Consider the following 27,440-nt stretch of genomic DNA (forward strand, 5'->3'; position numbering starts at 1 on the left):
ATCAGCCAGTCCTCTGTACATTAAGCTCTAATTATTTACTGTCTTCGTACTGTCCGTGTTTGTTACAATGTATTGGTCTATCGTCTGTCCTGGACTCCAGGCCCATAGGCTGTGTGTAGGTCACATGGAGTAAATCCCACCAGCCGTGTCATACTGGCAATCTATGGTAGGGCTCGCGCCATCTGGCCCAGACCATCATGAAGACTTCTCCTGGTCACACCTCATCTCATTGAAATATGAAAGTCAAACATTTTAGGCTTGTTGCTCCATCATCATCCTCATCCACAAACTCCCCATGTGTATTGCCCACTCTGGGCCATCTTATACTAGATAGGCCCCCTCTGTGCCCCCATGTAGTAGTAGGCCCCCTCTGTGCCCCCATGTAGTAGTTGGCCCCCTCTGAGCCCCCATGTAGTAGTTGGCCTCCTCTGTGCCCCCATGTAGTAGTTGGCCTCCTCTGTGCCCCCATGTAGTAGTAAGTCCCCTCTGTGTCCCCATGTAGTAGTTGGCCCCCTCTGTGCCCCCATGTAGTAGTTGGCCCCCTCTGAGCCCCCATGTAGTAGTTGGCCCCCTCTGAGCCCCCATGTAGTAGTTGGCCCCCTCTGAGCCCCCATGTAGTAGTTGGCCCCCTCTGAGCCCCCATGTAGTAGTTGGCCCCCTCTGAGCCCCCATGTAGTAGTTGGCCCCCTTTGTGCCCCCATGTAGTAGTAAGCCCCCTCTGTGTTCCCATGTAGTAGTTGGCCCCCTCTGAGCCCCCATGTAGTAGTTGGCCCCCTCTGAGCCCCCATGTAGTAGTTGGCCCCCTCTGAGCCCCCATGTAGTAGTTGGCCCCCTTTGTGCCCCCATGTAGTAGTTGGCCCCCTTTGTGCCCCCATGTAGTAGTAAGCCCCCTCTGTGTTCCCATGTAGTAGTTGGCCCCCTCTGTGCCCCCATGTAGTAGTTGGCCCCCTCTGTGCCCCATGTAGTAGTTGGCCCCCTCTGATGTGGATCAGGACAGGCAGGATACAGTACTGACAGTGTGTGGGGGGGGGGGGGGAGGGGGCAGCACCATTCTCTGCAGGGGTAGCCTCTTCCTTATATTGCCTTTAAATTTGTAATATTTTATCTGCGTCCAACAGGAATAAAATAATAAAATCACAACGACAAGAACAAAACTCCTGTCTACAACGTACTCCAACAAAATACCAAAAGTTTCCACTGCTGAGGCCCCCAAGATTTGGAGGACAAGCAGGGAAGAGCAGCATGCAGCATTTTATTTTAGAACTGTATGAGGGTATTATTTAATAATCGGTACTACTATTTTAGCATTGTATTAGGGTGTTGAGCTCTGTTCAGTAGTATTATCTGAGCATAGTAAGGTGGGACGGAGTACAGTATAGTGTTATTTGAGCACTGTATGGTGATAGAGTACAGTATAGCAGTATTAAGCACTGTATGGTGATATTGAGTACAGTATAGCAGTATTAAGCACTGTATGGTGATATTGAGTACAGTATAGCAGTATTAAGCACTGTATGGTGCTGTATGAGTAATACCCCCACTAAGTGCTACAAATACCAATACAGAATATAATATTATTATTAAAATATTACCACGGTATAGTAAATACTATATGTTGGTATTATCCGATGACTGATAATTTAAGAACTGTAAAGTGTTAGTATGTTTGCACAATATGGTGTTATTGCTTGAGCACTGTGTGGGAGATATCATTTTCATAGTACTGTACTGTGGTCAAATATGGTAAGGGAATGGTGGTTTTGAGCGACGTAGCAGTATTATTTTAGCACTACATGTTGCTACCGAATACTGTATTGTGGTCTTATCTGAGGACAAAGTAGTATATTGTGGTCTCATTTGGGTACTTTATGGTGGTACTATTTGAGTACTGTAGTGGTACTTTTTTTTAGCACAGTATGTTGCTATAGAGTGCAGTACTGTACGGTGGTACTATTTGAGCACTGTATAGTGGTATTATGTAAGCACAGTATGTTGCTAAGGAGTGCTGTATTGTGGGCTTATTTAGGTACTGAGTGCTATACGGTGGTACTATTTGAGCACTGTATAGTGGTATTATTTTTGCATTGTATGTTGCTAAGGAGTGCTGTATTGTGGTCTTGTTTGGGTACTGAGTACTGTATTGTGGTACAATTTGAGCACTGTGTAGTGGTATTAGTTAAACAGAGTATGTCAGTATTATTGTGGTGCCATATGGTGAGGATTGACCATTTGATATGATATTGTTTGTGTACTGTACAGGACATTTATCCACCATAAAGCGTCCATCACGGCCATCTACATGTTTCATGAGAACGAGGCGTTTCTACAAGGTAAATAACATCTCATGGTCATACTCATGCCAGGCACTTGGTCGGACTTGAGGGACGCTCTCTCCTCGTCTCTCATACACTGTGCGGGTGCAGAACGTGTCTCATTTTGCGGTGCTGTCGTCCTGCCCCCAGGTATTATGTACACTGTGGGAGTCTTATTATAATGCAGTGAACTAGTGTGACCCCAATAAACAGCTTTCACAGTCCGATGAGCAAATGTTTCTCTTCCTCCCACAGCAGTGTTTGTGTAGCGTGGCCATCGGATAATGGTAAATTGTTCTCCGGGTCCAGTGAAGGTCTCGGTCCCGATCTGTTGTGTGTCACCCGCATTATACTCATCAGGGAGCAGAGAGAAGAATGCCGGGAATGTCGGCCGGATTGTACAACTATGTTAGGAAGCATCACAGCATCTGAATACAGCAATTGTGCCTTCCTATAAGAACCAGGAGCTAAACCCTATCCCTGCACTGACATGTAGGACCCACACAAGTCCCGCTCTTCCCCTTCACACCGGCTTCACACGTGTCACACTCCACGTCACACGTGTCACACTCCATCTGTAATGTATCTGCATGGACTTTTTTTTCTCTTTTTCTTAAGTAGTTTTACCGATGTCCGATGTTTTACCGATGTTTATATGATGTCACCGCTCTCCTATTACACACTGCCTGCAGTATATTATGATGTCACTGCTCTCCTATTACACACTGCCTGCAGTATATTATGATGTCACCGCTCTCCTATTACACACTGCCTGCAGTATATTATGATGTCACCGCTCTCCTATTACACACGGCCTGTAGTACATTATGATGTCACCGCTCTCCTATTACACACTGCCTGCAGTATATTATGATGTCACCGCTCTCCTATTACACACGGCCTGTAGTACATTATGATGTCACCGCTCTCCTATTACACACGGCCTGTAGTACATTATGATGTCACCGCTCTCCTATTACACACTGCCTGCAGTATATTATGATGTCACCGCTCTCCTATTACACACGGCCTGTAGTACATTATGATGTCACCGCTCTCCTATTACACACTGCCTGCAGTATATAATATGGATATGCAAAAGAGGAACCCGTGGAGCCTCATCAAAGAGTCTAAAAACACAGGACTAGCCAGATATCCCTCCCGGAAGGACCCAGCCAAGGGGCGGCTCCTGTAAGGATACCACCAAAACCACCATATTAAGTGGCCCTAAAAGTCAATGTAATGACAAAGGGAAAAACCAAGGCCAGGTTCCATCCACAGACAGCTGTTTCTGGGTGTTGCCCCTCATCAGTGTGGAGCAGGATTCTGGCTAGGTGGGAGCAATGCCTAGTAGAGCCATAAGAGAAACAGATTGCTGATCTCAGGGAGACCAGCCAAAAATGACAACACTGCCGGCTGCTAATGAAAGCGCTCAGTGCAGTGAGGTCCTAGGTGCATTGCCCCCTGGGAAACATGAATATGCAAAAGAAGAACCTGGCTGGGTCCTTCCTGGAGGGATATCTGGCTAGTCCTGTGTATTGAGACTCTTTGATGAGGCTCCACGGGTTCTTCTTTTGTCACCACTCTCCTATTACACACTGCCTGTAGTATATTATATGATGTCACCGCTCTCCTATACACACTGCCTGCAGTTTATGATGTCACGCCCTCCTATTATGCCCTTCCTGCAGTATATGATGTCACCACTCTCCTATTACACACTGCCTGCTGTATATGTCACCACTCTCTGATTATGTGCAGCCTGCAGTATATTATGTCACCGCTCTCCTATTACACGATGCCTGCAGTATATTATGACGTCACTGCTCTCCTATTACACACGGCCTGTAGTATATTATGAGGTCACCGCTCTTCTATTACACATTGCCTGTAGTATATTATATGATGTCACCGCTCTCCTATTACACATTGCCTGTAGTATACTATGATGTCACCGCTCTCCTATTACACATTGCCTGTAGTATATTGTATGATGTCACCGCTCTCCTATACACACTGCCTGCAGTATATGATGTCACCACTCTCCGATTATTTGCAGCCTGCATTATATGATGTCACCGCTCTCCTATTACACACTTCCTGCAGTATATGATGTCACCACTCTCCGATTATTTGCAGCCTGCATTATATGATGTCACCGCTCTCCTATTACACACTGCCTGCTGTATATGATGTCACCGCTCTCCTATTACACACTGCCTGCTGTATATGATGTCACCGCTCTCCTATTACACACTCCCTGCTGTATATGATGTCACCACTCTCCTATTACACACTGCCTGCAGTATATGATGTCAATACTCTCCGATTATGTGCAGCCTGCAGTATACTGAAGGACACTTACTTGGCACACATTATAGTGTTCAAACAGCGACAGGAACCCAATGTCGCTGCGGCCAGAGATTCCTTTCAGAACTGTGATATTCCCGTTCCCGGAGTCCAGCTCCATCACGTCATTGAAGACATTCGACACGGCTCTGCCGCCCAGTATGAGGTTTACCAGTTCCTGAAAATCACAAGAAAATCTGATAATGTCTGATAACTGGCAGCACAGAGGATTTGCAGCATTTGTTCCATATGCTTCCTTTGGTGCTCTACATCTGCGCTCTGTTCCTCCAACAAAACGCAGCACCAGAGACCGATCAAATAATTATACCACTAATCATAACGGTCGGAGCCCTTTAAGAACTTAGTTTTTCACGACAGTAATTTGTTTTATTTCATTGATAGCGACTCTTTTTTTATTTAACTTTGGGGCAGACTTCTTGAGAATATATTGACATCCCGCTGTATGTAAGTTAACCCCCCGCTGCCCGCAGCCGAGAGCATACATTACCTGCTCGGCGCCGCAGGATGTCAACCTGCTGCCAGTAAGTGCTCTCATAGGGATGAATCTCATTGGATCCGCAGCGGATTTCGCAGTAAATTCGCAGCGTGAAATCCGCTGCAGATCCAGTAGGTGTGAAGGCTCCCTCAAGGGGTATTCCATGATTCCAATCAGGACTGTGGAGTCGATAGGCCGCAGCTCCGACTCACACTCCCGACTCCGACTTCTGCTCCTTCATAAATGGCCAGTCATATACCAGGTGAGTTATTTATCACACTGGCTCAGAAGCTTCTCCCTAATGTCCTACATGATCCTGGGGCGACTTCTAAGGGAATAAAGGAAAGATATAAAGCAGCTTCTCCTGTGTGTGAAGTGGATGCAGCCAGTCTCCAGCCTCCATGTCCTGAACTACTCACAACTAGACTAGGTGAAGCAGGTGGTTTTTCCTGCTGACAGTCTTCTATGTTTTTCACTAAATATTCACCATACACACAGACACACTACTAACAATGCCAGATCACTGTAATATAGAGGTCAGCCATAGTGATATACAGGGGGTCACACATAGTGATATAGAGGGGTCACATACAGTGATATAGAGGGGTCACTGTGGGTGTGGAGGCACGCCATAGCGCGCGCACACACACACACACACCCTGCTGCAGCAGCCATAGCATACACACATACACACACACACCCTGCTGCAGCCATAGCATACACACACACACACCCTGCTGCAGCCATAGCATACACACACACACACCCTGCTGCAGCCATAGCATACACACACACACACCCTGCTGCAGCCATAGTGTGCGCGCACAGACGCTCACACAAACACACACACACAGCCTGCTGCTGCCATAGCGCGCACACACACACACACACAGCTGCAGCCATAGCATACACACACATGCACACACACAGCTGCAGCCATAGCATACACACACACACACACACACACACACAGCTGCTGCCATAGCATACACCCACAGCCTGCTGCAGCCACAGCACGCACACACACACACACACACAGCTGCAGCCATAGCATACACACACACACACACACACACAGCTGCAGCCATAGCATACACCCACAGCCTGCTGCAGCCACAGCACGCACACACACACACACAGCTGCAGCCATAGCATACACACACACAGCTGCTGCCATAGCATACACACACACAGCTGCAGCCATAGAACACTGAAGAAAAATACCACATTGAGGACAGGGGTTACTGCTGCACTACTTATGTCTTCTCTTCCCCCTCTATATTACACAGGATATCTTCATATTACACATACAGCGGCATATTACACACACACACACACACACACACACACACACAGCTGCAGCCATAGCATACACACACACAGCTGCAGCCATAGCATACACACACACAGCTGCTGCCATAGCATACACACACACACACATACAGCCATAGCATACACACACACACACACAGCTGCAGCCATAGCATACACACACACACACACACACAGCTGCAGCCATAGCATACACACACACACACACACACACAGCTGCAGCCATAGCATACACACACACACACAGCTGCAGCCATAGCATACACACACACACAGCTGCAGCCATAGCATACACACACACACACACACACACACAGCTGCTGCCATAGCATACACACACACACAGCTGCTGCCATAGCATACACACACACAGCTGCAGCCATAGAACACTGAAGAAAAATACCACATTGAGGACAGAGGTTACTGCTGCACTACTTATGTCTTCTCTTCCCCCTCTATATTACACAGGATATCTTCATATTACACATACAGCTGCATATTACACACACACACACACACACACACACACACACACACAGCTGCAGCCATAGCATACACACACACAGCTGCAGCCATAGCATACACACACACAGCTGCTGCCATAGCATACACACACACACATACAGCCATAGCATACACACACACACACACAGCTGCAGCCATAGCATACACACACACACACACACAGCTGCAGCCATAGCATACACACACACACACACACATACACACAGCTGCAGCCATAGCATACACACACACACAGCTGCAGCCATAGCATACACACACACACAGCTGCAGCCATAGCATACACACACACACACAGCTGCTGCCATAGCATACACACACACACAGCTGCAGCCATAGCATACACACACACACAGCTGCAGCCATAGCATACACACACAGCCTGCTGCAGCCACAGCACGCACACACACACACACACACACACAGCTGCAGCCATAGCATACACACACAGCCTGCTGCAGCCACAGCACGCACACACACACACACACACACACACACACACACACACAGCTGCAGCCATAGCATACACACACAGCCTGCTGCAGCCACAGCACGCACACACACACACACAGCTGCTGCCATAGCATACACACACACACACACAGCTGCCAGTGTCCTATTAGAATGTTGCTCATAATATATATATTGATGGGCAAAACTTCAATTCATATATCAAAACTCAATTCTAAATTGTTCTAAGATTTTTTTATTTAAGCTGGAGTCGGAGTCAGTACATTTTTTCTGACTCCGACTCCAGCCAAAACTAGTTCCGACTCAGACTCCACAACTCCGACTTCACAGCCCTGATTCCAATTACTGGACAAGACAGGACACCTGTGCTGTGCAAGTGATTGGCTGGCTGGAGGGGCGATTTTAACTGGATGACAGAAGGAACCAGCATTCTAACCACCCGGATGCCATGGTACTGACTGCGGCACCTAGGGGGTTGAATAGCCAGAATATATGCTTTCTATAGGCGTCAACTGTAATACACAGGCATCACACAAGTGCATGGAGCACTATGGTATACATGTAAATACAGCATCTGACTATAGTTTATATACAAGAACAGTTGAAGGGTTAAACTGTTAAATGGTTAACTTCTAATATCTGTGCGCTCCGTCCGTTTTGTTCTGCACGGCTTTCTCAGAGAATACCCCAATAGAAATAAATGCGATCTAATCTTACACCATGACAGTCTTGTGATGGTCATTCTCCTCGGGGTGGAGGGGGGGGATGTACAGCTCGGTATGGCAGCCTTGTGTGTGAATAGACCCCTTGTACCTTATCACAATCAGGCCGCCAATGCAAATGCAATTTGATTAGATGCGCCAATCTTTGTTTGTTCACCCGGTCGTGTAGAAAACAGAGTCAAGGGAAAAAACCTTCCTGAGTGGAATAATATGGTAACACATCACAATGCAGAGGACTGCGCCCATAACAAGGCATGATGGGAATAGGAACTAGAGTCATGTGACAACTAAGCTCCGCCCATGAATAGCATCTGGAAATAATGCATTATGGGAGATGATAACTATGCGACCTATAGATTACATGGGGTCATTGGGGTAACATCGTGTGATGACCTGTGGGTGTATGTCGGAATAATTACACGTCCTCCGCCCAGGGGTGAAGGGGTTAATCTCAGATACATGTGTTGACCCTTGAGAGACAGAGCGGCCAAGACGGACAAGCGTGTGGGGAAATGTGCGTCCTGCCAGAGCTCGGGGCTTCTTTTGTTAGGACTGGGCGGACGGTGGAGGTTTTACAATTGTCCAATGATAATTTATATGACATCTGCAGATTTATTAACACTGCCAAACCACGGATGGGATGGACGGAGGAGAGATACAGCGCAACACACTACAGTATACATATACAAGAGTGTATAGAGGAACAGAGGGTAGAGATAAGAATATCTAAAGGTTCTGCAGCAGCTGAGGTGTATGATGAGGTTCTGCAGCAGCTGAGGTGTATGATGAGGTTCCGCAGCTGAGGTGTATTAGAGGTTCTGTATAGTATAGCGCACTGCCGTATATTACACTAATAACACGAGAGAACGGGCTGTGCAGAGCTGTTACTCATCATGTAGCAGGTTCCCCCTCATTCCTCCTCCTGGTGGAGCACCCTCTGCTGGTGAGGTTACATGTGACAGCTCTCAGTCTCTTACCTGGGTACAGTAGGCATGGGCACCAATTAAACAGTTTGTTGGGTCATCAAAATCCTTCTGAACCCTACACAGAAACAGAGAAATCAGTGAGACAATCCAGCGATCAGGATCCAGAGAGAAGCTGCAGATAAAGACAATGTACAGGATAGAAAGCAATGAGATGACGCTGAGAATATCTGATTACTGAGCTTCAATTATAAGTGATGTCACAGTGTACAGGATGGGGGTCAGTGAGATGCTGCAGTGTACAGGATGGAGATCAGTGAGATGCTGCAGGATACATGATGGGGGATCAGTGAGATGCTGCAATATACAGGATGGGGGATCAGTGAGATGCTGCAGTATAGAGGATGGGGATCAGTCAGATGCTGCAATATACAGGATGGGGGTCAGTGAGATGCTGCAGGATACAGGATGGGGATCAGTGAGATGCTGCAGGATACAGGATGGGGATCAGCGAGATGCTACAGTATACAGGATGGGGGATCAGTGAGATGCTGCAGTATACAGGATGGGGGATCAGTGAGATGCTGCAGTATACAGGATGGGGATCAGTGAGATGTCACAGTGTACAGAATGGGGATCAGTGAGATGCCACAGTGTACAGGATGGGGATCAGTGAGATGCTGCAGGATACAGGATGGGGATCAGTAAGATGCTGCAGTATACAGGATAGGGGATCAGTGAGATGCTGCAGTATACAGGATGGGGGATCAGTGAGATGCTGCAGTATACAGGATGGGGGTCAGTGAGATGCTGCAGTATACAGGATGGAGATCAGTGAGATGCTGCAGTATACAGGATGGGGGATCAGTGAGATGCTGCAGTATAGAGGATGTGGATCAGTGAGATGCTGCAGGATACAGGATGGAGATCAGTGAGATGCTGCAGGATACAGGATGGGGATCAGCGAGATGCTGCAGGATACAGGATGGGGATCAGTGACATGCTGCAGTATAGAGGATGGGGATCAGTCAGATGCTGCAGTATACAGGATGGGGATCAGTGAGATGCTGCAGGATACAGGATGGGGATCAGTGAGATGCTGCAGGATACAGGATGGGGATCAGTGAGATGCTGCAGGATACAGTATGGGGATCAGTGAGATGCTGCAGTATACAGGATGGGGGTCAGTGAGATGCTGCAGTGTACAGGATGGAGATCAGTGAGATGCTGCAGTGTACAGGATGGAGATCAGTGAGATGCTGCAGTATACAGGATGGGGGGGATCAGTCAGATGCTACAATATACAGGATGTGGATCAGTGAGATGCTGCAGTATACAGGATGGGGGATCAGTGAGATGCTGCAGTATACAGGATGGGGGGGGGGGATCAGTCAGATGCTACAATATACAGGATGTGGATCAGTGAGATGCTGCAGTATACAGGATGGGGATCAGTGAGATGTCACAGTGTACAGGATGGGGATCAGTGAGATGCTGCAGTATAGAGGATGTGGATCAGTGAGATGCTGCAGGATACAGGATGGGGATCAGTGAGATGCTGCAGGATACAGGATGGGGGGGATCAGTCAGATGCTACAATATACAGGATGTGGATCAGTCAGATGCTGCAGTATACAGGATGGGGGATCAGTGAGATGCTGCAGTATACAGGATGGGGGGGGGGATCAGTCAGATGCTACAATATACAGGATGTGGATCAGTCAGATGCTGCAGTATACAGGATGGGGATCAATGAGATACTTCAGTGGTTGTCAGAGTTCTTGGTGTCACACCAGCCTAGTACTGCAGCAGAGCTGAAGAGGGGGATGTGTCACTTCCCCAATGAGAGGTCCAGGAGATCTGGGTGACAACCAATATGGCCGCTGTTTTTCTATCACTTTACACTTTCAGTAAAGGATCCAACTAAGAAGCTGCCGGGCAGAGGAGACCCCAGGCTGCTGATGACTACTAATCACTGGCCACAGGAGATGGCAGCGCAGCACACAGGGAGACCTCTATGTCCCCGTCCTCCCCATCAATGGCGGCATTCTCCTCACCTAATATTCCCGCATTGTCTGCCGCACAATCCCTTCCCATGTATACAGCGTCGGGCAGTAAGATAAATCAGAGCTGTCACATAGATTCATATCTGCCTGACGGATCGGAGATGGTGACAAAAGGAGGATGTTATAATGACATGTTTAGCTGTAAACAACGTGGGAATGGGGCGGCCGCCATCTGCATATTAGATCAGCGGCTATAGAGGAAGCGGCAATCAGGAGAGGTCAGGAGTTTAAGCAGACACTGCAGCGCCCAAGCCCCCCTTTAATGATGGAGCCCCCCCCCCCAGTTCTGATGATGCTGCACCCTATCCTCTAATGGTGTAGCCCCCTACCGACTAATGATTGTCCCCCTCCCCTAGTTCTGATAATGCAGCCCCCTATCTTCTAATAGTGTAGCCTCCCCCCCCAGGTCTGATAATGCAGCCCCTGGGATATACAAGAGATTCATGAAAAGTTTTGAAACTTTCTACTATACTCATCCTCTTCAAGGTCTCTGTGTGCTGTCAGTGAATGGAAGTGTCCATGTTTTACCTCAAGCCCCATCCTGACCCAACACTTCTCACAGCTGGAGATTTTCTACAGTCTAAATCAATCCCGTCTGGACTCCAGGTTTAGGTCTCGTTCACACACAGATTCCACCAAAATCTGCATCAGACACAATCAAGATAAACATGTGACCGGGGTCTGAGCCGCTCAGAGATAGACTGATCCATTGTAACAAACTCTCATCTGCTGCTTTCTCACAGCCTGGAAGGAGATGGGTTTTCTGCCTCCATATGTCAATGTTACTTTTACTAATAACTGACAGCAAGCAGAGATCTTGAAAACAAATGGGGAATGTACATAATACATATGGCGACCCTCCAGTCACTTTATACAAAACATCATTGTGATAGCAGCAAAGGAAATGCCGAACCCGTGCAGGGAGAGAGTGACGGACGAGGGGGAGAGTAGGCAGCCATACACTGAGCCGGGTCCTGGGTGTGTGCTCTGCTGACAGGTCGGAGGTTATAAGGCTGGATAACCGTGTTAGGATTGCAGGAAGGTGCAAAGTTAAGCGCCATTTCCAGCAACAATAGGTTTTCCCATAATCATTATTCATCAGGGCGATTCTTCAGTCTCCCTAATACATCATTTCTAAGCTGCACTTGTGACACAGGAGTGCCAGTCACTAAAAGGCCCCGACTGGACGGGTCCACTCCTCCCAGGCCCCGACTGGACGGGTCCACTCCTCCCAGGCCCCCGACTGGACGGGTCCACTCCTCCCAGGCCCCGACTGGACGGGTCCACTCCTCCCAGGCCCCGACTGGACGGGTCCACTCCTCCCAGGCCCCGACTGCACGGGACAACTCCTCCCAGGCCCCGACTGCACGGGACAACTCCTCCCAGGCCCCGACTGGACGGGAGAACTCCTCCCAGGCCCCGACTGGAAGGGTCCACTCCTCCCAGGCCCCGACTGGACGGGTCCACTCCTCCCAGGCCCCGACTGCACGGGACAACTCCTCCCAGGCCCCGACTGCACGGGACAACTCCTCCCAGGCCCCGACTGCACGGGACAACTCCTCCCAGGCCCCGACTGGACGAGACAACTCCTCCCAGGCCCCGACTGGACGGGACAACTCCTCCCAGGCCCCGACTGCACGGGACAACTCCTCCCAGGCCCCGACTGGACGGGTCCACTCCTCCCAGGCCCCGACTGGACGGGTCCACTCCTCCCAGGCCCCGACTGGACGGGTCCACTCCTCCCAGGCCCCGACTGGACGGGTCCACTCCTCCCAGGCCCCGACTGGACGGGTCCACTCCTCCCAGGCCCCGACTGGACGGGTCCACTCCTCCCAGGCCCCGACTGCACGGGACAACTCCTCCCAGGCCCCGACTGGACGGGAGAACTCCTCCCAGGCCCCGACTGCACGGGACAACTCCTCCCAGGCCCCGACTGCACGGGACAACTCCTCCCAGGCCCCGACTGCACGGGACAACTCCTCCCAGGCCCCGACTGCACGGGACAACTCCTCCCAGGCCCCGACTGGACGGGAGAACTCCTCCCAGGCCCCGACTGGAAGGGTCCACTCCTCCCAGGCCCCGACTGGACGGGTCCACTCCTCCCAGGCCCCGACTGCACGGGACAACTCCTCCCAGGCCCCGACTGCACGGGACAACTCCTCCCAGGCCCCGACTGCACGGGACAACTCCTCCCAGGCCCCGACTGCACGGGACAACTCCTCCCAGGCCCCGACTGCACGGGACAACTCCTCCCAGGCCCCGACTGGACGAGACAACTCCTCCCAGGCCCCGACTGGACGGGACAACTCCTCCCAGGCCCCGACTGCACGGGACAACTCCTCCCAGGCCCCGACTGGACGGGACCACTCCTCCCAGGCCCCGACTGGACGGGTCCACTCCTCCCAGGCCCCGACTGGACGGGTCCACTCCTCCCAGGCCCCGACTGGACGGGTCCACTCCTCCCAGGCCCCGACTGGACGGGTCCACTCCTCCCAGGCCCCGACTGGACGGGTCCACTGCTCCCAGGCCCCGACTGGACGGGTCCAGTCCTCCCAGGCCCCGACTGGACGGGTCCACTCCTCCCAGGCCCCGACTGGACGGGTCCACTCCTCCCAGGCCCCGACTGGACGGGTCCACTCCTCCCAGGCCCCGACTGGACGGGTCCACTCCTCCCAGGCCCCGACTGGACGGGTCCACTCCTCCCAGGCCCCGACTGGACGGGTCCACTCCTCCCAGGCCCCGACTGGACGGGTCCACTCCTCCCAGGCCCCGACTGGACGGGTCCACTCCTCCCAGGCCCCGACTGGACGGGTCCACTCCTCCCAGGCCCCGACTGGACGGGTCCACTCCTCCCAGGCCCCGACTGGACGGGTCCACTCCTCCCAGGCCCCGACTGGACGGGTCCACTCCTCCCAGGCCCCGACTGGACGGGTCCACTCCTCCCATGCCCCGACTGGACGGGTCCACTGCTCCCAGGCCCCGACTGGACGGGTCCAGTCCTCCCAGGCCCCGACTGGACGGGTCCAGTCCTCCCAGGCCCCGACTGGACGGGTCCACTCCTCCCAGGCCCCGACTGGACGGGTCCACTCCTCCCAGGCCCCGACTGGACGGGTCCACTCCTCCCAGGCCCCGACTGGATGGGACAACTCCTCCCAGGACCCGACTGGACGGGACAACTCCTCCCAGGCCCCGACTGGACGGGTCCACTCCTCCCAGGCCCCGACTGGACGGGACAACTCCTCCCAGGCCCCGACTGGACGGGTCCACTCCTCCCAGGCCCCGACTGGACGGGACAACTCCTCCCAGGCCCCGATTAACACTCGCACCGACCGCTGGAACAGAAGAAGCAGTGGAGAACTCCAGTGACCAATGCTGAAGAAAGTAGACCTGCAAGGAGGACGTTTGGGGCGCTACCAATAGGGTTTTCTTAAATGGTCGCTGTCCTTTTAAACCCCTTCTCTCCATGTAATCACCTGTCTGATTTCTAACATATTGATAGTCTCTTCATTTACCAAAAATGACTCCTTAGCCCAGAAAAAAAAAAAAAATTCAACAGTCCCGGCCACTAGGTTTCTCCCTTGCCTGCAATCTGCAGTTCACTGCCTGTTGTTAGGCTGATCCGTCTCTGTACTATGTCACTGCACTAGGTCATGGCAACCCTCTAAAAGTTGTAATGTGTGAATGGGATCCTGAGAAGTCGTCTTCATGTGAATGTAGGGTAAGGAGCATAAGGCTCGGCTAAGACTGAGGGCCTTGTGTTTTGGGCCGGAGGCTTGTGATGTGCAGGGGGGGGATGCTTTATCTCCTCATGTTATTATGACAGAACATTATTAATTCATGGTTCTGGTGCCAGGAGAAAGTCATGAGGATGGCTGCTGGCACCGCCTGCCCTGTATCTAATCTGACGGGGGAGGATCCTCAGGGTGCCAGCGCGGGCGCCATGGATATTAGCAGCAATGCAGACGGCTATGCTGGGAAATTACTTAATGCAAAGGGTTAAAATGATTATGACAAAATGAAAAGTGTTGCCGGGAATAATAATGTTTTTACCACCCGGCACTTAGGCGCTGCCTGTTTACTAGACAATGTGTCTGATAGTGAGGGGGCTGCGGTTAGACGCAAGTTCACATGATGCAGTAATCACAAATACACAGATAAGAGATGATGGAAACACACGGGGAGATGATGTGAACATAATGCTAATGGCATCATGGAGAATGCAGATGTAGCAGAGCTGAACTGGTGTAAGAGGTTAAACTGCAGGCAAACCTACTACACTAACAGCAGAATAGTGAGTGCAGCTCTGGAGTATAATACAGGATGTAACTCAGGATCAGTACAGGATAACTAATGTAATGTATGTACACAGTGACCCCACCAGCAGAATAGAGAGTGCAGCTCTGAAGTATAATACAAGATGTAACTCAGGATCAGTAATGTAATGTATGTACACAGTGACCCCACCAGCAGAATAGTGAGTGCAGCTCTGGAGTACAATACAAGATGTAACTCAGGATTAGTAATGTAATGTATGTACACAGTGAGAATACATACATGTCTGGAAATTAGTGACGTCCCCCTATATCTATGACCTGTCTCTTCATTCTGGGAACAGGCGAAGGTCCCTTATACAGAACCCCCCCTCTAAACTTGATTTTCCATAGGCCCTGGATGGTTGTTGTACTTCCATGAGTGAGGGCGATAATTCTGCAGCTGGCTTCTACCATGTGAGGCCGGGCAGTAGCTGATAACTACTTTCTCATCGTCCGCTGGGTTACAGCGGGATCGGCCTAATTCTCCTGATTAGGAGCTGGCAGGCGATGCGATAAACAGTCGAGACCTCCCTGACAAGTGGAAAAATGATAAATCCCGGCAAAATCCAAATGTCCCTCCCTGACTTTTCATGTTTTGCCAGAAGTATGTCAGCTATGTAAACACGTCCCGCTGCACAATAGTCGTAGCAGAACCTCCCCGCGTACAGAGTTCTCCACAGGTCAAACGCTCGCACATAGGATCCTTGTGAATGAGCACAAACACTGCGGGGGTCACTGTACCTAAGTGTCCTCACACGTGGGGGGATCTGTCCCACTGTGACTGAGCAGCTCCAGCCTTCATAGTGTACAACCTGTACAGACTGAGTACTACTCACAGCTGAGAATTTGCTACAGTCCAGTGCAGACAGTCCTCTGTGCCAGTGCTGACACAGTACTCAGAGGAATGGGAGTGCAGCTCTGGAGTGACTGGAGAATTAACCACATTATTACGGGGGATCCAGCAAATATATAAGAAAAAGAGCCAATGTTATTTATACACAATATACCTAGATATATTACACGTATAAAGTGTATACTGAAATATACTCACAGATCAAACGTTCTGGAGAAGACAACAGAGACGGTCAACAAGATGCATCCGAAGGGACCGTGCTCAAACTATAAATGGAAGAACAATGGACCATCAATCGTGATTCACAAGGCCAGTCCCTTCTCGCTGTACTATTAGGGGATCACCTGCCTGGAATCCCCCCTCTATGAGCCCCTCTGATGCTGTCATCACAAGTGACCTATGACCTTTCCAGGTCCACAATCTAATACGGCACAGCCATTCACCTGATTGATGTTTTGCTGCAGGAAGATGACAAGATCCTCGTATGTTCTGAGACTGTACAGAATCAGCTGTGGAGAAATAAGGTCACATTAATACAGGGAGCAGAGGATGATGTATACACTCGCTGATCCCTCCTGATCACTAATACAAGGAACAGAGGATGACGTATACACTCGCTGATCCCTCCTGATCACTAATACAGGGAGCAGAGGATGACGTATACACTCGCTGATCCCTCCTGATCCCTAATACAGGGAGCAGAAGATGACGTATACACTCGCTGATCCCTCCTGATCACTAATACAAGGAACAGAAGATGACGTATACACACTCTGATCCCTCCTGATCACTAATACAAGGAGCAGAGGATGACGTATACACACGCTGATCCCTTCTGATCACTAATACAGAGAGTAGAAGATGACGTATACGCATGCTGATCCCTCCTGATCACTAATACAAGGAGCAGAGGATGACGTATACACACGCTGATCCCTCCTGATCACTAATACAGAGAGCAGAAGATGACGTATACACATGCTGATCCCTCCTGATCACTAATACAGGGAGAAGAGGATGACGTATAAACACGCTGATCCCTCCTGATCACTAATACAAGGAGCAGAGGATGACGTATACACATGCTGATCCCTCCTGATCACTAATACAGGGAGCAGAGGATGACGTATACACACGCTGATCCCTCCTGATCACTAATACAAGGAGCAGAAGATGACGTATACACATGCTGATCCCTCCTGATCACTAATACAGGGAGCAGAAGATGACGTATACACACGCTGATCCCTCCTGATCACTAATACAAGGAACAGAAGATGACGTATACACACGCTGATCCCTCCTGATCACTAATACAGGGAGCAGAGGATGACGTATACACACGCTGATCCCTCCTGATCCCTAATACAAGGAGCAGAAGATGACGTATACACACGCTGATCCCTCCTGATCACTAATACAGGGAGCAGAGGATGACGTATACACACGCTGATCCCTCCTGATCACTAATACAAGGAACAGAAGATGACGTATACACACGCTGATCCCTCCTGATCACTAATACAGGGAGCAGAGGATGACGTATACACACGCTGATCCCTCCTGATCACTAATACAAGGAGCAGAAGATGACGTATACACACGCTGATCCCTCCTGATCACTAATACAGGGAGCAGAAGATGACGTATACACACGCTGATCCCTAATCAGCAGCACTGAGCTGTTCATTGAGCATGTTAGCTCTTTGCTATGGGGGTAGACAGGTGAATAGGGGACAACATTATAAGATATTTCATATTTCAGGAGGTGTCTGAATCACACAGTTAGAAGAGATACAGCACTTTAAAACGGGTACTCCAGCGAAAAACTTTTTCGTTCAAATCAACTGGTTTCCGGAAGATATATAGATTTGTAAATTACTTCTATAAAAAAAAATCTCCAGTCTTCCAGTGATTATCGGCTGCTGTATGTCCTGCAGGAAGTGGTGTATTCTTTCCAGTCTGACACAGTGCTCTCTGCTGCCACCGCTGTCCATGTCAGGAACTGTCCAGAGCAGCAGCAAATCCTCATAGAAAACATCTCCTCCTCTGGCCAGTTCCTGACTAGAGATGATCGAACAGGGCCGAGGTTCAGGTTCGTGCCTTCCCATTCCATGGGGAAGGTGGAGACAGCCCGAATACCGCCTGGAAAACCTAGGCTGTATCCCTGTTTTCCAGGCGTTACTCGGGCTGTCTCCACCTTCCCCACAGAACGGGAAGGCAGCAGGAGTCAAATGCTGATGGTCGGGTTCGTACGAACCTGAACCTCGGCCCTGTTCGATCATCTCTATTCCTGACATGGACAGAGGTGGCATCAGAGAGCACTGTGTCAGATTGGAGAGAAAACACCACTTTCTGCAGGACATACGGCACTTGATACGTACTGCAATAATGGAGATTTTTAAATAGAAGTAATTAACAATTCTGAAAACCAGTTGATTTGGAAGAAAAAAAAATTTCACTGGAGTACCCCTTTAAGGAACATTCAATGAAAAACTGATAAAACATAACATTGGCGAGATCCAAAGGATCTGTATGGGAATCTTCCTCCGGACAGCAGACCCCCTCCTGGTTAATAAATATTCATATGTTGTTTGCTTGTTCCTTTGTTTTGCCAACCTCCTGCAAGTTTTACACAGGGGTGAACAAAGAAATGTTGGTCGGGCGCCCGGAGGAGCTGAACCTCCAGAGTCTCCGGGTCTGCCTAGAATTAAAGGGCAATTCCAGTACATGAAGTGCGGCCAAGGATGAGGAATTGTGTAACTATTGTAATTTTTTTTTTTTCAGAGGTAACAGAGCGGCTGCCGCCATGTCGGCTGTCGCTATTGGCAGTAGGTGTCATCCACAGCAGCGACTGTCTAATAAAGGAGAAGCCAGTGGATTCCATCCTCTCATCACTGGATTACCTATGATTTCCCGTAAACCAATCATGTGATTCATAGGTGGGGGAGGTGTATCTTAATGTATGATCGCTGCGACATCCGCTATTCACAATGGAGTCCCCCATTCTAAATGGAGCAGAAGCCCCGCCCCCAATGCACCAAACCACCTAATTTGCATATTGAATACAGACAAGATTTACCAAAAAAGGGCGCTGAGGATGAAGGTAAGAAAACATGGGAACATAACGTCAGGGGGCAGTCTTCTAACCTGCTGTTTGTTTCCCTATAAGGGTTTAAACAGAAGAACCAGAGTTTTCTCTGATCCCGGCCATCAGTTCAGGAGCTCAGCTACATACATAGGGGGAGATTTTTCAAACATGGTGTAAAGTGAAACTGGCTCAGTTGCCCCTAGCAACCAATCAGATTCCACCTTTCATTTTCCACGGACGCTTTGTAAAATGAAAGGTGGAATATGGTTGGTTACTAGGGGCAACTGAGCAAGTTTTACTTTACACCATGTTTGATAAATCTCCCCCATAGATCCTATACCAGGGATGGGGAACCCTCGGCCCCCCAGCTGTTGCAAAACTACAATTCCCATCATTCCTGGACAGCCTAAGCTTTAGCTTTGGTTGTCCAGGCATGATGGGAATTGTAGTTTTGCAACAGCTGGAGGGCCAAAGGTTCCCCATCCCTGTCCTATACTATGGCCCCAACTTCTGCCCCTTGTTACCCACAGTCGTCTTGATCAGAAGCCACATCAACTATAAAATGGAGGCCATAAGTTTGCAAACACGGGGGAGTAAATTGTAGTCAATTGGCCACGCCCTTTTCGCACAACACTAAGCTTCCTTTGTGCTAAGCCACACCCACTTGCCAAACATATCCCACAAAAAGTCACAAAATATTTGCAAAAAACCTGGGCTCTGCACCAACATTTGACACCATTTGCTGTTCTGCACCAGACGCAGACTCCCTCTATAGTTGATTATTACATCATCCATATCCCCCGTTCTGTGGTTAGGATATATCTGCAATGGTGTCAATTGTCAGTTTAGTCATAACTCGTCATTGCTATGGCGAGCCAACAGCAGGGGGCCGCGAGTCACTGGTTGGGGACCCTCCTATACACCATCATGTCGCTTGTCAGGTGATAAGTGCCAATGTGGTCAATGCTGTGCCCCCCGAGCTGCCTACACCGACCGCTCCATAGGACGTGATATTCTTCCTCCTACACGTGGCTTCTTACTACAAGAACCTGACTCCATTAGTGATGGTATAAACCACAATGTGGGTGTCAGCTCCTGAGTGATGATGTGTTGAAGATACTAAACCTTACTACTGTATATAGACTCCAGTCACAGACTTACACTCTCTAGGATCCCATCAGCTTTATATCTTCCAGCTGGACTGAACTGCTGCTTTCCAGACGACCTGCGAGAGGTGAAGACAAGAAATCACTCAGCGTCCTATAAAGATGTTTCCTTAGACTATTTGGTGAAGTGAGTGCAGTATAGGGGCCTATAGAAACACACAAGATGGTGTCACCATCCACTTCATACTACTAGAAAACCTTTAAGCCCCTATTACATGGGGCGACTGGAGGCGCAAATGAACGCTGCCAGCACTCGTTTGCTTCTCGTTCTCCGCTCGCTGCCACCGCTATTATGGTCGCCGGCAGCGAGCGGGTGAGTGCAGGAGGGGCTGCGGTGAGCTGCGGGGGGGTTGCCCGGGTGATCACTAGATTGTCCGGGCAGCCCATAAAGGATAGTGGGAGTCTGCTGCCACCGATCCTATTCCACGGGGTGATAGCAGCAGATCACTGCTATCACAGTCGTTTGTCTTTCAACATGTTGAAAGACAAACAACAGCAACGATCAACCGACATCCATCATGTCAGCTGATCGTTGCCCTCTATTACACGGGACGATTATTGGCCATAACAGCCGATAATCGTTTCGTGTAATAGGGCCTTTAGTGCCCCAACAAAATGTCCGAAATACTTTCTTCCCTGCCTAGCAGTAATAATAATAATAATAATAATAATAATAATAATAATAATAATAAAAAACAACTTACACGTCTGTAATACAGGTCACAAAACTGAATATTCTTAAAAATTACACCTTGTAACATATATCTCAGCTGCTGCAGAACATCTTTAAAAAAAGAAAAAGGAGGGGCTTTATTTTAATCACCTTCTCAAGGGGATCCCGTGGCAGATGGGAAAGTGAGCTGCTGCAGAACCTCTTAGTGAAGAGAAGCAGAAGCTTGAAGGGAATGTGTCATCAGAAAATGACTTATTGTATAAATAATGTTTTTATGTTAAACATATTTCCTTACAAATTTTTGCTAATTTTCAATTTTCCTTTAATATTATAAAATAATCCTGAGATCTTGCAGTTGTCGTTCTCACCACTGGGGCTAAAACTAAGCAGAGACTTACTGTTGTGTCTGTGGTGATAAGAGGAGGCTGCTGTAAAGCATCGCAGCGTCATGTGACACCAGTAGATAGAGGAGACAATAGCAGCAACCAATGGAATGGCCTCTTCACAGGTCACAGAGCACGCTCAGTAATGTTTCACATTCATTTCAAGTAGAGATGATGGAACAGGGCCTAGGTTCAGGTTGGTATGAACCCGAACCATCGGCATTTGACTCCCGCTGCTTTCCTGTTCCGTGGGGAAGGTGAAGACAGCCCAAGTACCGCCTGGAAAACAGCGATACAGTCTAGGTAATAGGCTATATCCCTGTTGTCCAGGCGGTACTCGGACTGTCTCCACCTTCCCCACGGAACAGGAAGGTAGCGGGAGTCAAATGCCGATGGTTCGGGTTCATACCAACCTGAACCTCGGTCCTGTTTGATCATCTCTAATCTCAAGGGGACACCGTCTGTCTATTCCTGTCTATGTCCATGAGGTTTGCTGTAAAGCATGTCACTAAATGCTGTTAAAAGCAGCCCAGGCAAGATGGCTGCCCCCATAACATTGTACAAAAGTTGAAATTAAAAAAAACTATAGTCAGAAAATAGAAACAGGTTTAAATAAATTCTCTGTCATTGAGTGTATTAGCTGTAAAGCCCCTGCACCACAAGTACCCAAATACTTTCAATAGTCACTGCGTCAGGTTCACTACATACGGGTATCACTACGGACTTATAATAAATATAAAAATATTTACTTACAGTGCGACCACAGCTTCCTTGCCTTCTCCGCCGCGCCACAGGACGTCAGCGAGGGCTTTACACAGGCAGCTGGTCCTGACGATGTCTGAGGGCTGCAGAGGGCGGCTGGGAGACAAATGATAAAAATCAATCATGACGGGTACAACGTAGCCGATCCCGACCTCTTACCCTCCCCCACCAGTGTACAAGATGCTACATTACCATTATACCTCTACCGAGAAGAATGGGATTGGTAATAATGCAGCAATAAACCTTAGAATGGGACGTCAGTAATGTCTATAACACATTGTATACAGTGCACTACACGGTCACGCTTCCTGGATGGGGATGCCAGGGGGGTGCTGCTGCAGCAATGGCATGTATAAATACTAGGAAATAGCCCCGCTATAGGGAGACTCCTGTGTAGGTCACATAAGAGTCAGAATGTCAGGACCTGACTAATTTTTCATTCATATTAAACTTGTTTCAAGATGGCGGCTTTAGGATGGCAGAAAGAAGCAGTAAGGCCATGGTGCGGTATAAATCATGGGGGAGATTTATCAACCATGGTGTAAAGTGAAACTAGTCACCAGCAGAGAGCAGAGAACAAAGGATTACACAGTGGGAGCTGTGTAAAAGGCAGTATTCAGAGGTCAGTGCTGATTTCAAAGGAGATAGCCCAGTGATGTAGCTGTAAATTAACTCTTTGTTGTCCTGTTTTGGTGCCTCATCTTCCTCAACCCCTCCCCTCTCCATAGAGAACCATGAAGACAGGGGGGTTTTTCAGCTAATAAACCCAATTACAAAGTTTCTTAAAATCGCCTGTACTATTTATTTCTGCAAAAAAAAAAAATGTAAACGACAGTGACACTTTAAGATCTTGGCCAGCGCTATATCATAGCATAGCTCAGGGGAGTACATGCTGTGATCGGCCAGAGAACTAAGAAAAAGGAAGTCCTGTGTGAGTACTGCTGGCAAACAGCTCAGCTCTGATCCCCCCCATGATATGGAGAGAATGAGGAATAACTGGGCACCATGGAGGAGGCTCTCAACAGCGCCCCCTATAGATTTCATCAGGGTTCTACGTGTCAGCATCATTCTGCAGACCTCACCTGTTCTCAGACTCCTTCCCAAAGAGGAGATGCCTTAGCACACACGCCTGAACAGCAGCCAGGACCCCGCAGGGACCACCCTGTAAGAAACAATATAGAACTATATGACAATCTGACATCACGAAAAATAAGCAGCAATCATTGCCCTTTTACAATGCGACATCTAAGATAACCGCACTCTCCGCTAGTCGGCAGCTCTGGGAAATGTGATGGGTCAATAGGTCACATGATCCATCCCAGAGCCGATCACTGGCACTGCCCATCAGCTTTATTTGGCCCCTCTCTTTGTTGGGGCAGCTACAGTGATCTCCCCTAGTGATGGCAGAATTAACATTATGATTGAGTGCTCTGTTCACACCTGCACCATGGCTTCTGTTCATAGAGGCCACAAGGGTCATAAGAGAGTATAATGGGGTATACAAAGGGTTATGGGTTTATATAGATAGTATAAAGAGGTATATAGGGGGTACATGGTGTATATAGAGGCCAAAAGGTCAAGAGAGTCTAACAAGGTATACACAGTGTATATGAATGTATACAGAGTGTATATGGTGGTATACAGGTTTATATGGATGGTATAAAAAGGTATATATAGGGCAAATAGGATTTATAGAGTGTATCTGGGGGTATACAGAAGTTACATGTGGTATATAGAGAGCATAAAGGGGTATACAGAAGGTATATAAGAAACAGAGGGTATATGGGGGCATATAGAGAACATAGGAGGGATACCCCCTCCTAATAGTCTGTAAGCTGATACATGCGAGCAGGACCATCACTCCTCATGTATGGATAATTATATGTATATCTCTGTAATGTCTGATTTATGTCTATGTATGTACCCCCAGAATTGTAAAGCGCTGTGGAATCTGTGGGCGCTATAAAAATAAAGATTATTATTATTATTATTATTATTATTATTATTAAAGAGGGCATATGGGGGTTTATATAGACGATATATGGGGAGAATATACCTTTTTCTGTACAATACCGTACTTCAAGCCCTTGATGTTACTGAATGTGAAGCTCTGAATTTTCCATTCTTGGCTGAAGCAGCAGAGAGCCGACCCGAAGAGAAGCTTCTTCAGTCCCTGCAAAAGAGAGAAAGATCAGGAGCGAGGCCACAGAGAAAAAGATCAGGAGGAAGGCCGCGGTCACCTGATGTCTCCTGTTATATACAGTACACACAGCCATTATATGTGTCTCCGTCTCCTACTCAGGTGACAGTCACATACAGCTGCCAGGATGGAGCCCATAAGGCCGGTCAGTCACATTCACTTTGGCCCTGAATGGCATCCATACAGCCATACAATTACCTTCCTCACCTACTCCCTGCAGAGAAGGCGTCACTCTAGACTGCAGGACTGATACGTTGCTGCGTTGATCTAAATTCCCCATTACACAGAATGATTATCGGCCGTATTTGGCCGATAATCGTCCCGTGTAATAGAAAGCAACATGTTGAAAGACAAACGACTTAGATACCAACGATCTGACATGAGACGCCAGGCTGGGGGTGACATCATAAGATCAGCGCCACCTTCTGACATCACCTCTCTGCTCATATACATACACATCTACACCGCCTGTCACTTACTGTCGCTTGCTGCAGATCAATGGGTTTTCCTTCAAACTGCACTTTACTCCTTCCAAGAAAAGATGGCGTCCTGGCAGCATCAACTGAGAGCAAATCTTCTTCAACGTCATCTGATGGAGGTACAATACAGATGGTGAGAAGTTATCCATAATCTACATCACCTCCCGCTCTTCCCTCCTGACATACTCTGTGCTGCTGCTCCTCCCACTTTCAAACTCACCTCCTACAGGACTGGCCCACTCCCCTCCTGACATACTCTGTGCTGCTGGACGCCAGTGACCGACCATGGCGCAGTATGGTGCACATTTTCACCTTGTCACATGACCCCTCTCTTTCTATTTTATGACGCTGCTGCATTTATAACCCGACCTGTTCAGTCTGGATTTAGTCATGTGATCATCTGGGTTTTATGGTAATGATTTCTCGTAAGTTCCAGGCCCTGGAATTTCCTATCCTCACCCCTTCCTGACCTTATAGTGAAGCCCCCACCCCCACCTAATACGTATCTGCCGCCTCCAGGGGACACACATACAATGTAAGGTCCGCTATCTGGACACAGGTCATGTGACTTCCATGGAAGTCTTTAAATCAACACAAAATCCTGGCACTGCCCCTTCTACAATACCGTATTCTGTGTCATATAGCACTAAAACATGAAAGTATATAAAAATTTCCTATACGTCCCTATGACATGAGATTTTTAACCCAGATGTCAATGGACTGTAAGGAACCTGACTCCAGCAGAAGCCCTCCCCCACCTCTCTGCCTGTAGTGTAATACCAGGAGCATATAATACCAGGCCGGGCCCCTGTAGTAACTATAGCAGCATACAATACCAGGCCGGGCCCCTGTAGTAACTATAGGAGCATATAATACCAGCTCAGACCCCCGCAGTAACTTTAGGAGCATATAGTACCCAGCCGGACCCCTGCAGTAACTATAGGAGCATATAGTACCAGGCCGGGCCCCTGCAGTAACTATAGGAGCATATAATACAAGGCCGGGCCCCCGCAGTAACTATAGCAGCATATAATACAAGGCCGGGGCCCCCGCAGTAACTATAGCAGCATATAATACAAGGCCGGGGCCCCCGCAGTAACTATAGCAGCATATAATACAAGGCCGGGGCCCCCGCAGTAACTATAGCAGCATATAATACCAGGCCGGGGCCCTGCAGTAACTATAGCAGCATATATTACAAGGCCGGGGCCCCCGCAGTAACTATAGCAGCATATAATACAAGGCCGGGCCCTGCAGTCACTATAGGAGCATATAATACCAGTCCGGGCCCCTGCAGTAACTATAGCAGCATATAATACCAGGCCGGGCCCCTGCAGTAACTATAGGAGCATATAATACCAGGCCGGGGCCCCTGCAGTAATTATAGGAGGATATAATACCAGGCCGGGGCCCCTGCAGTAACTATAGGAGCATATAATACCAGGCCGGGGCCCCTGCAGTAATTATAGGAGGATATAATACCAGGCCGGGGCCCCTGCAGTAACTATAGGAGCATATAATACCAGGCCGGGGCCCCTGCAGTAACTATAGCAGCATATAATACAAGGCCGGGCCCCTGTAGTAACTATAGCAGCATATAGTACCAGTCCGGGCCCCTGCAGTAACTATAGGAGCACATAATACCAGGCCGGGCCCCTGCAGTAACTATAGGAGCATATAATACCAGGCCGGGGCCCCTGCAGTAACTATAGGAGCATATAATACCAGGCCGGGGCCCCCGCAGTAACTATAGCAGCATATAATACAAGGCCGGGCCCCTGTAGTAACTATAGCAGCATATAATACAAGGCCGGGGCCCCCGCAGTAACTATAGCAGCATATAGTACCAGTCCGGGCCCCTGCAGTAACTATAGGAGCATATAATACCAGGCCGGGCCCCTGCAGTAACTATAGGAGCATATAATACCAGTCCGGGCCCTGTAGTAACTATAGGAGCATATAATACCAGGCCAGCTCCTGCAGTTACTATAGGAGCATATAGTACCAGGTCGGCCCCTGTAATAACCATAGCAGAATATACCAGTCTGGGCCCCTACAGTAGCCAGCGCGGTGCTCACCCAGCCTGAGATCGTCCTCGCCGTTCTCCCGTACCGTGGATGTGTATGACTTCCTGCAGGAAATAGGTTATAGGTTAGTATATGGAAGAAAGAAGAGGGAATGTACAGTAACAGTATCACGGCTCACTGGACGGCCCCGCCACGGGAAGAGCGTCTGCAGCCTCAAGGTCTCCTATTGTGATCACTGGCGAATTGTGAGCATCTCGGGATGAGATCTTTGCTGTTCCCACCAACACCCTGCACGATACT

At 49.0% G+C, this 27,440-nt stretch overlaps 1 protein-coding gene across 2 annotated transcripts in view; it reads right to left on the reverse strand.

Moving 5' to 3' along the window:
* MINDY4 (MINDY lysine 48 deubiquitinase 4) overlaps window positions 1-27,440 on the reverse strand; it is a 71,176-nt gene that overhangs the window by 13,829 nt on the left and 29,907 nt on the right. For both annotated transcript variants that reach the window (XM_069959263.1, XM_069959262.1), the window contains exons 7-16: window positions 27,192-27,244; window positions 25,114-25,223; window positions 24,491-24,607; window positions 23,517-23,596; window positions 22,426-22,530; window positions 20,612-20,675; window positions 16,803-16,868; window positions 16,558-16,625; window positions 9,182-9,245; window positions 4,678-4,839 (exon numbers count right to left, since the gene is read on the reverse strand). In XM_069959263.1, the coding sequence (XP_069815364.1) occupies window positions 4,678-4,839; window positions 9,182-9,245; window positions 16,558-16,625; window positions 16,803-16,868; window positions 20,612-20,675; window positions 22,426-22,530; window positions 23,517-23,596; window positions 24,491-24,607; window positions 25,114-25,223; window positions 27,192-27,244 (889 nt within the window). The remainder of the gene's footprint in view (window positions 1-4,677; window positions 4,840-9,181; window positions 9,246-16,557; window positions 16,626-16,802; window positions 16,869-20,611; window positions 20,676-22,425; window positions 22,531-23,516; window positions 23,597-24,490; window positions 24,608-25,113; window positions 25,224-27,191; window positions 27,245-27,440) is intronic.

This window comes from Dendropsophus ebraccatus, chromosome 2, assembly GCF_027789765.1.
Source record: "Dendropsophus ebraccatus isolate aDenEbr1 chromosome 2, aDenEbr1.pat, whole genome shotgun sequence".
Taxonomy (NCBI): Eukaryota; Metazoa; Chordata; class Amphibia; order Anura; family Hylidae; genus Dendropsophus; species Dendropsophus ebraccatus.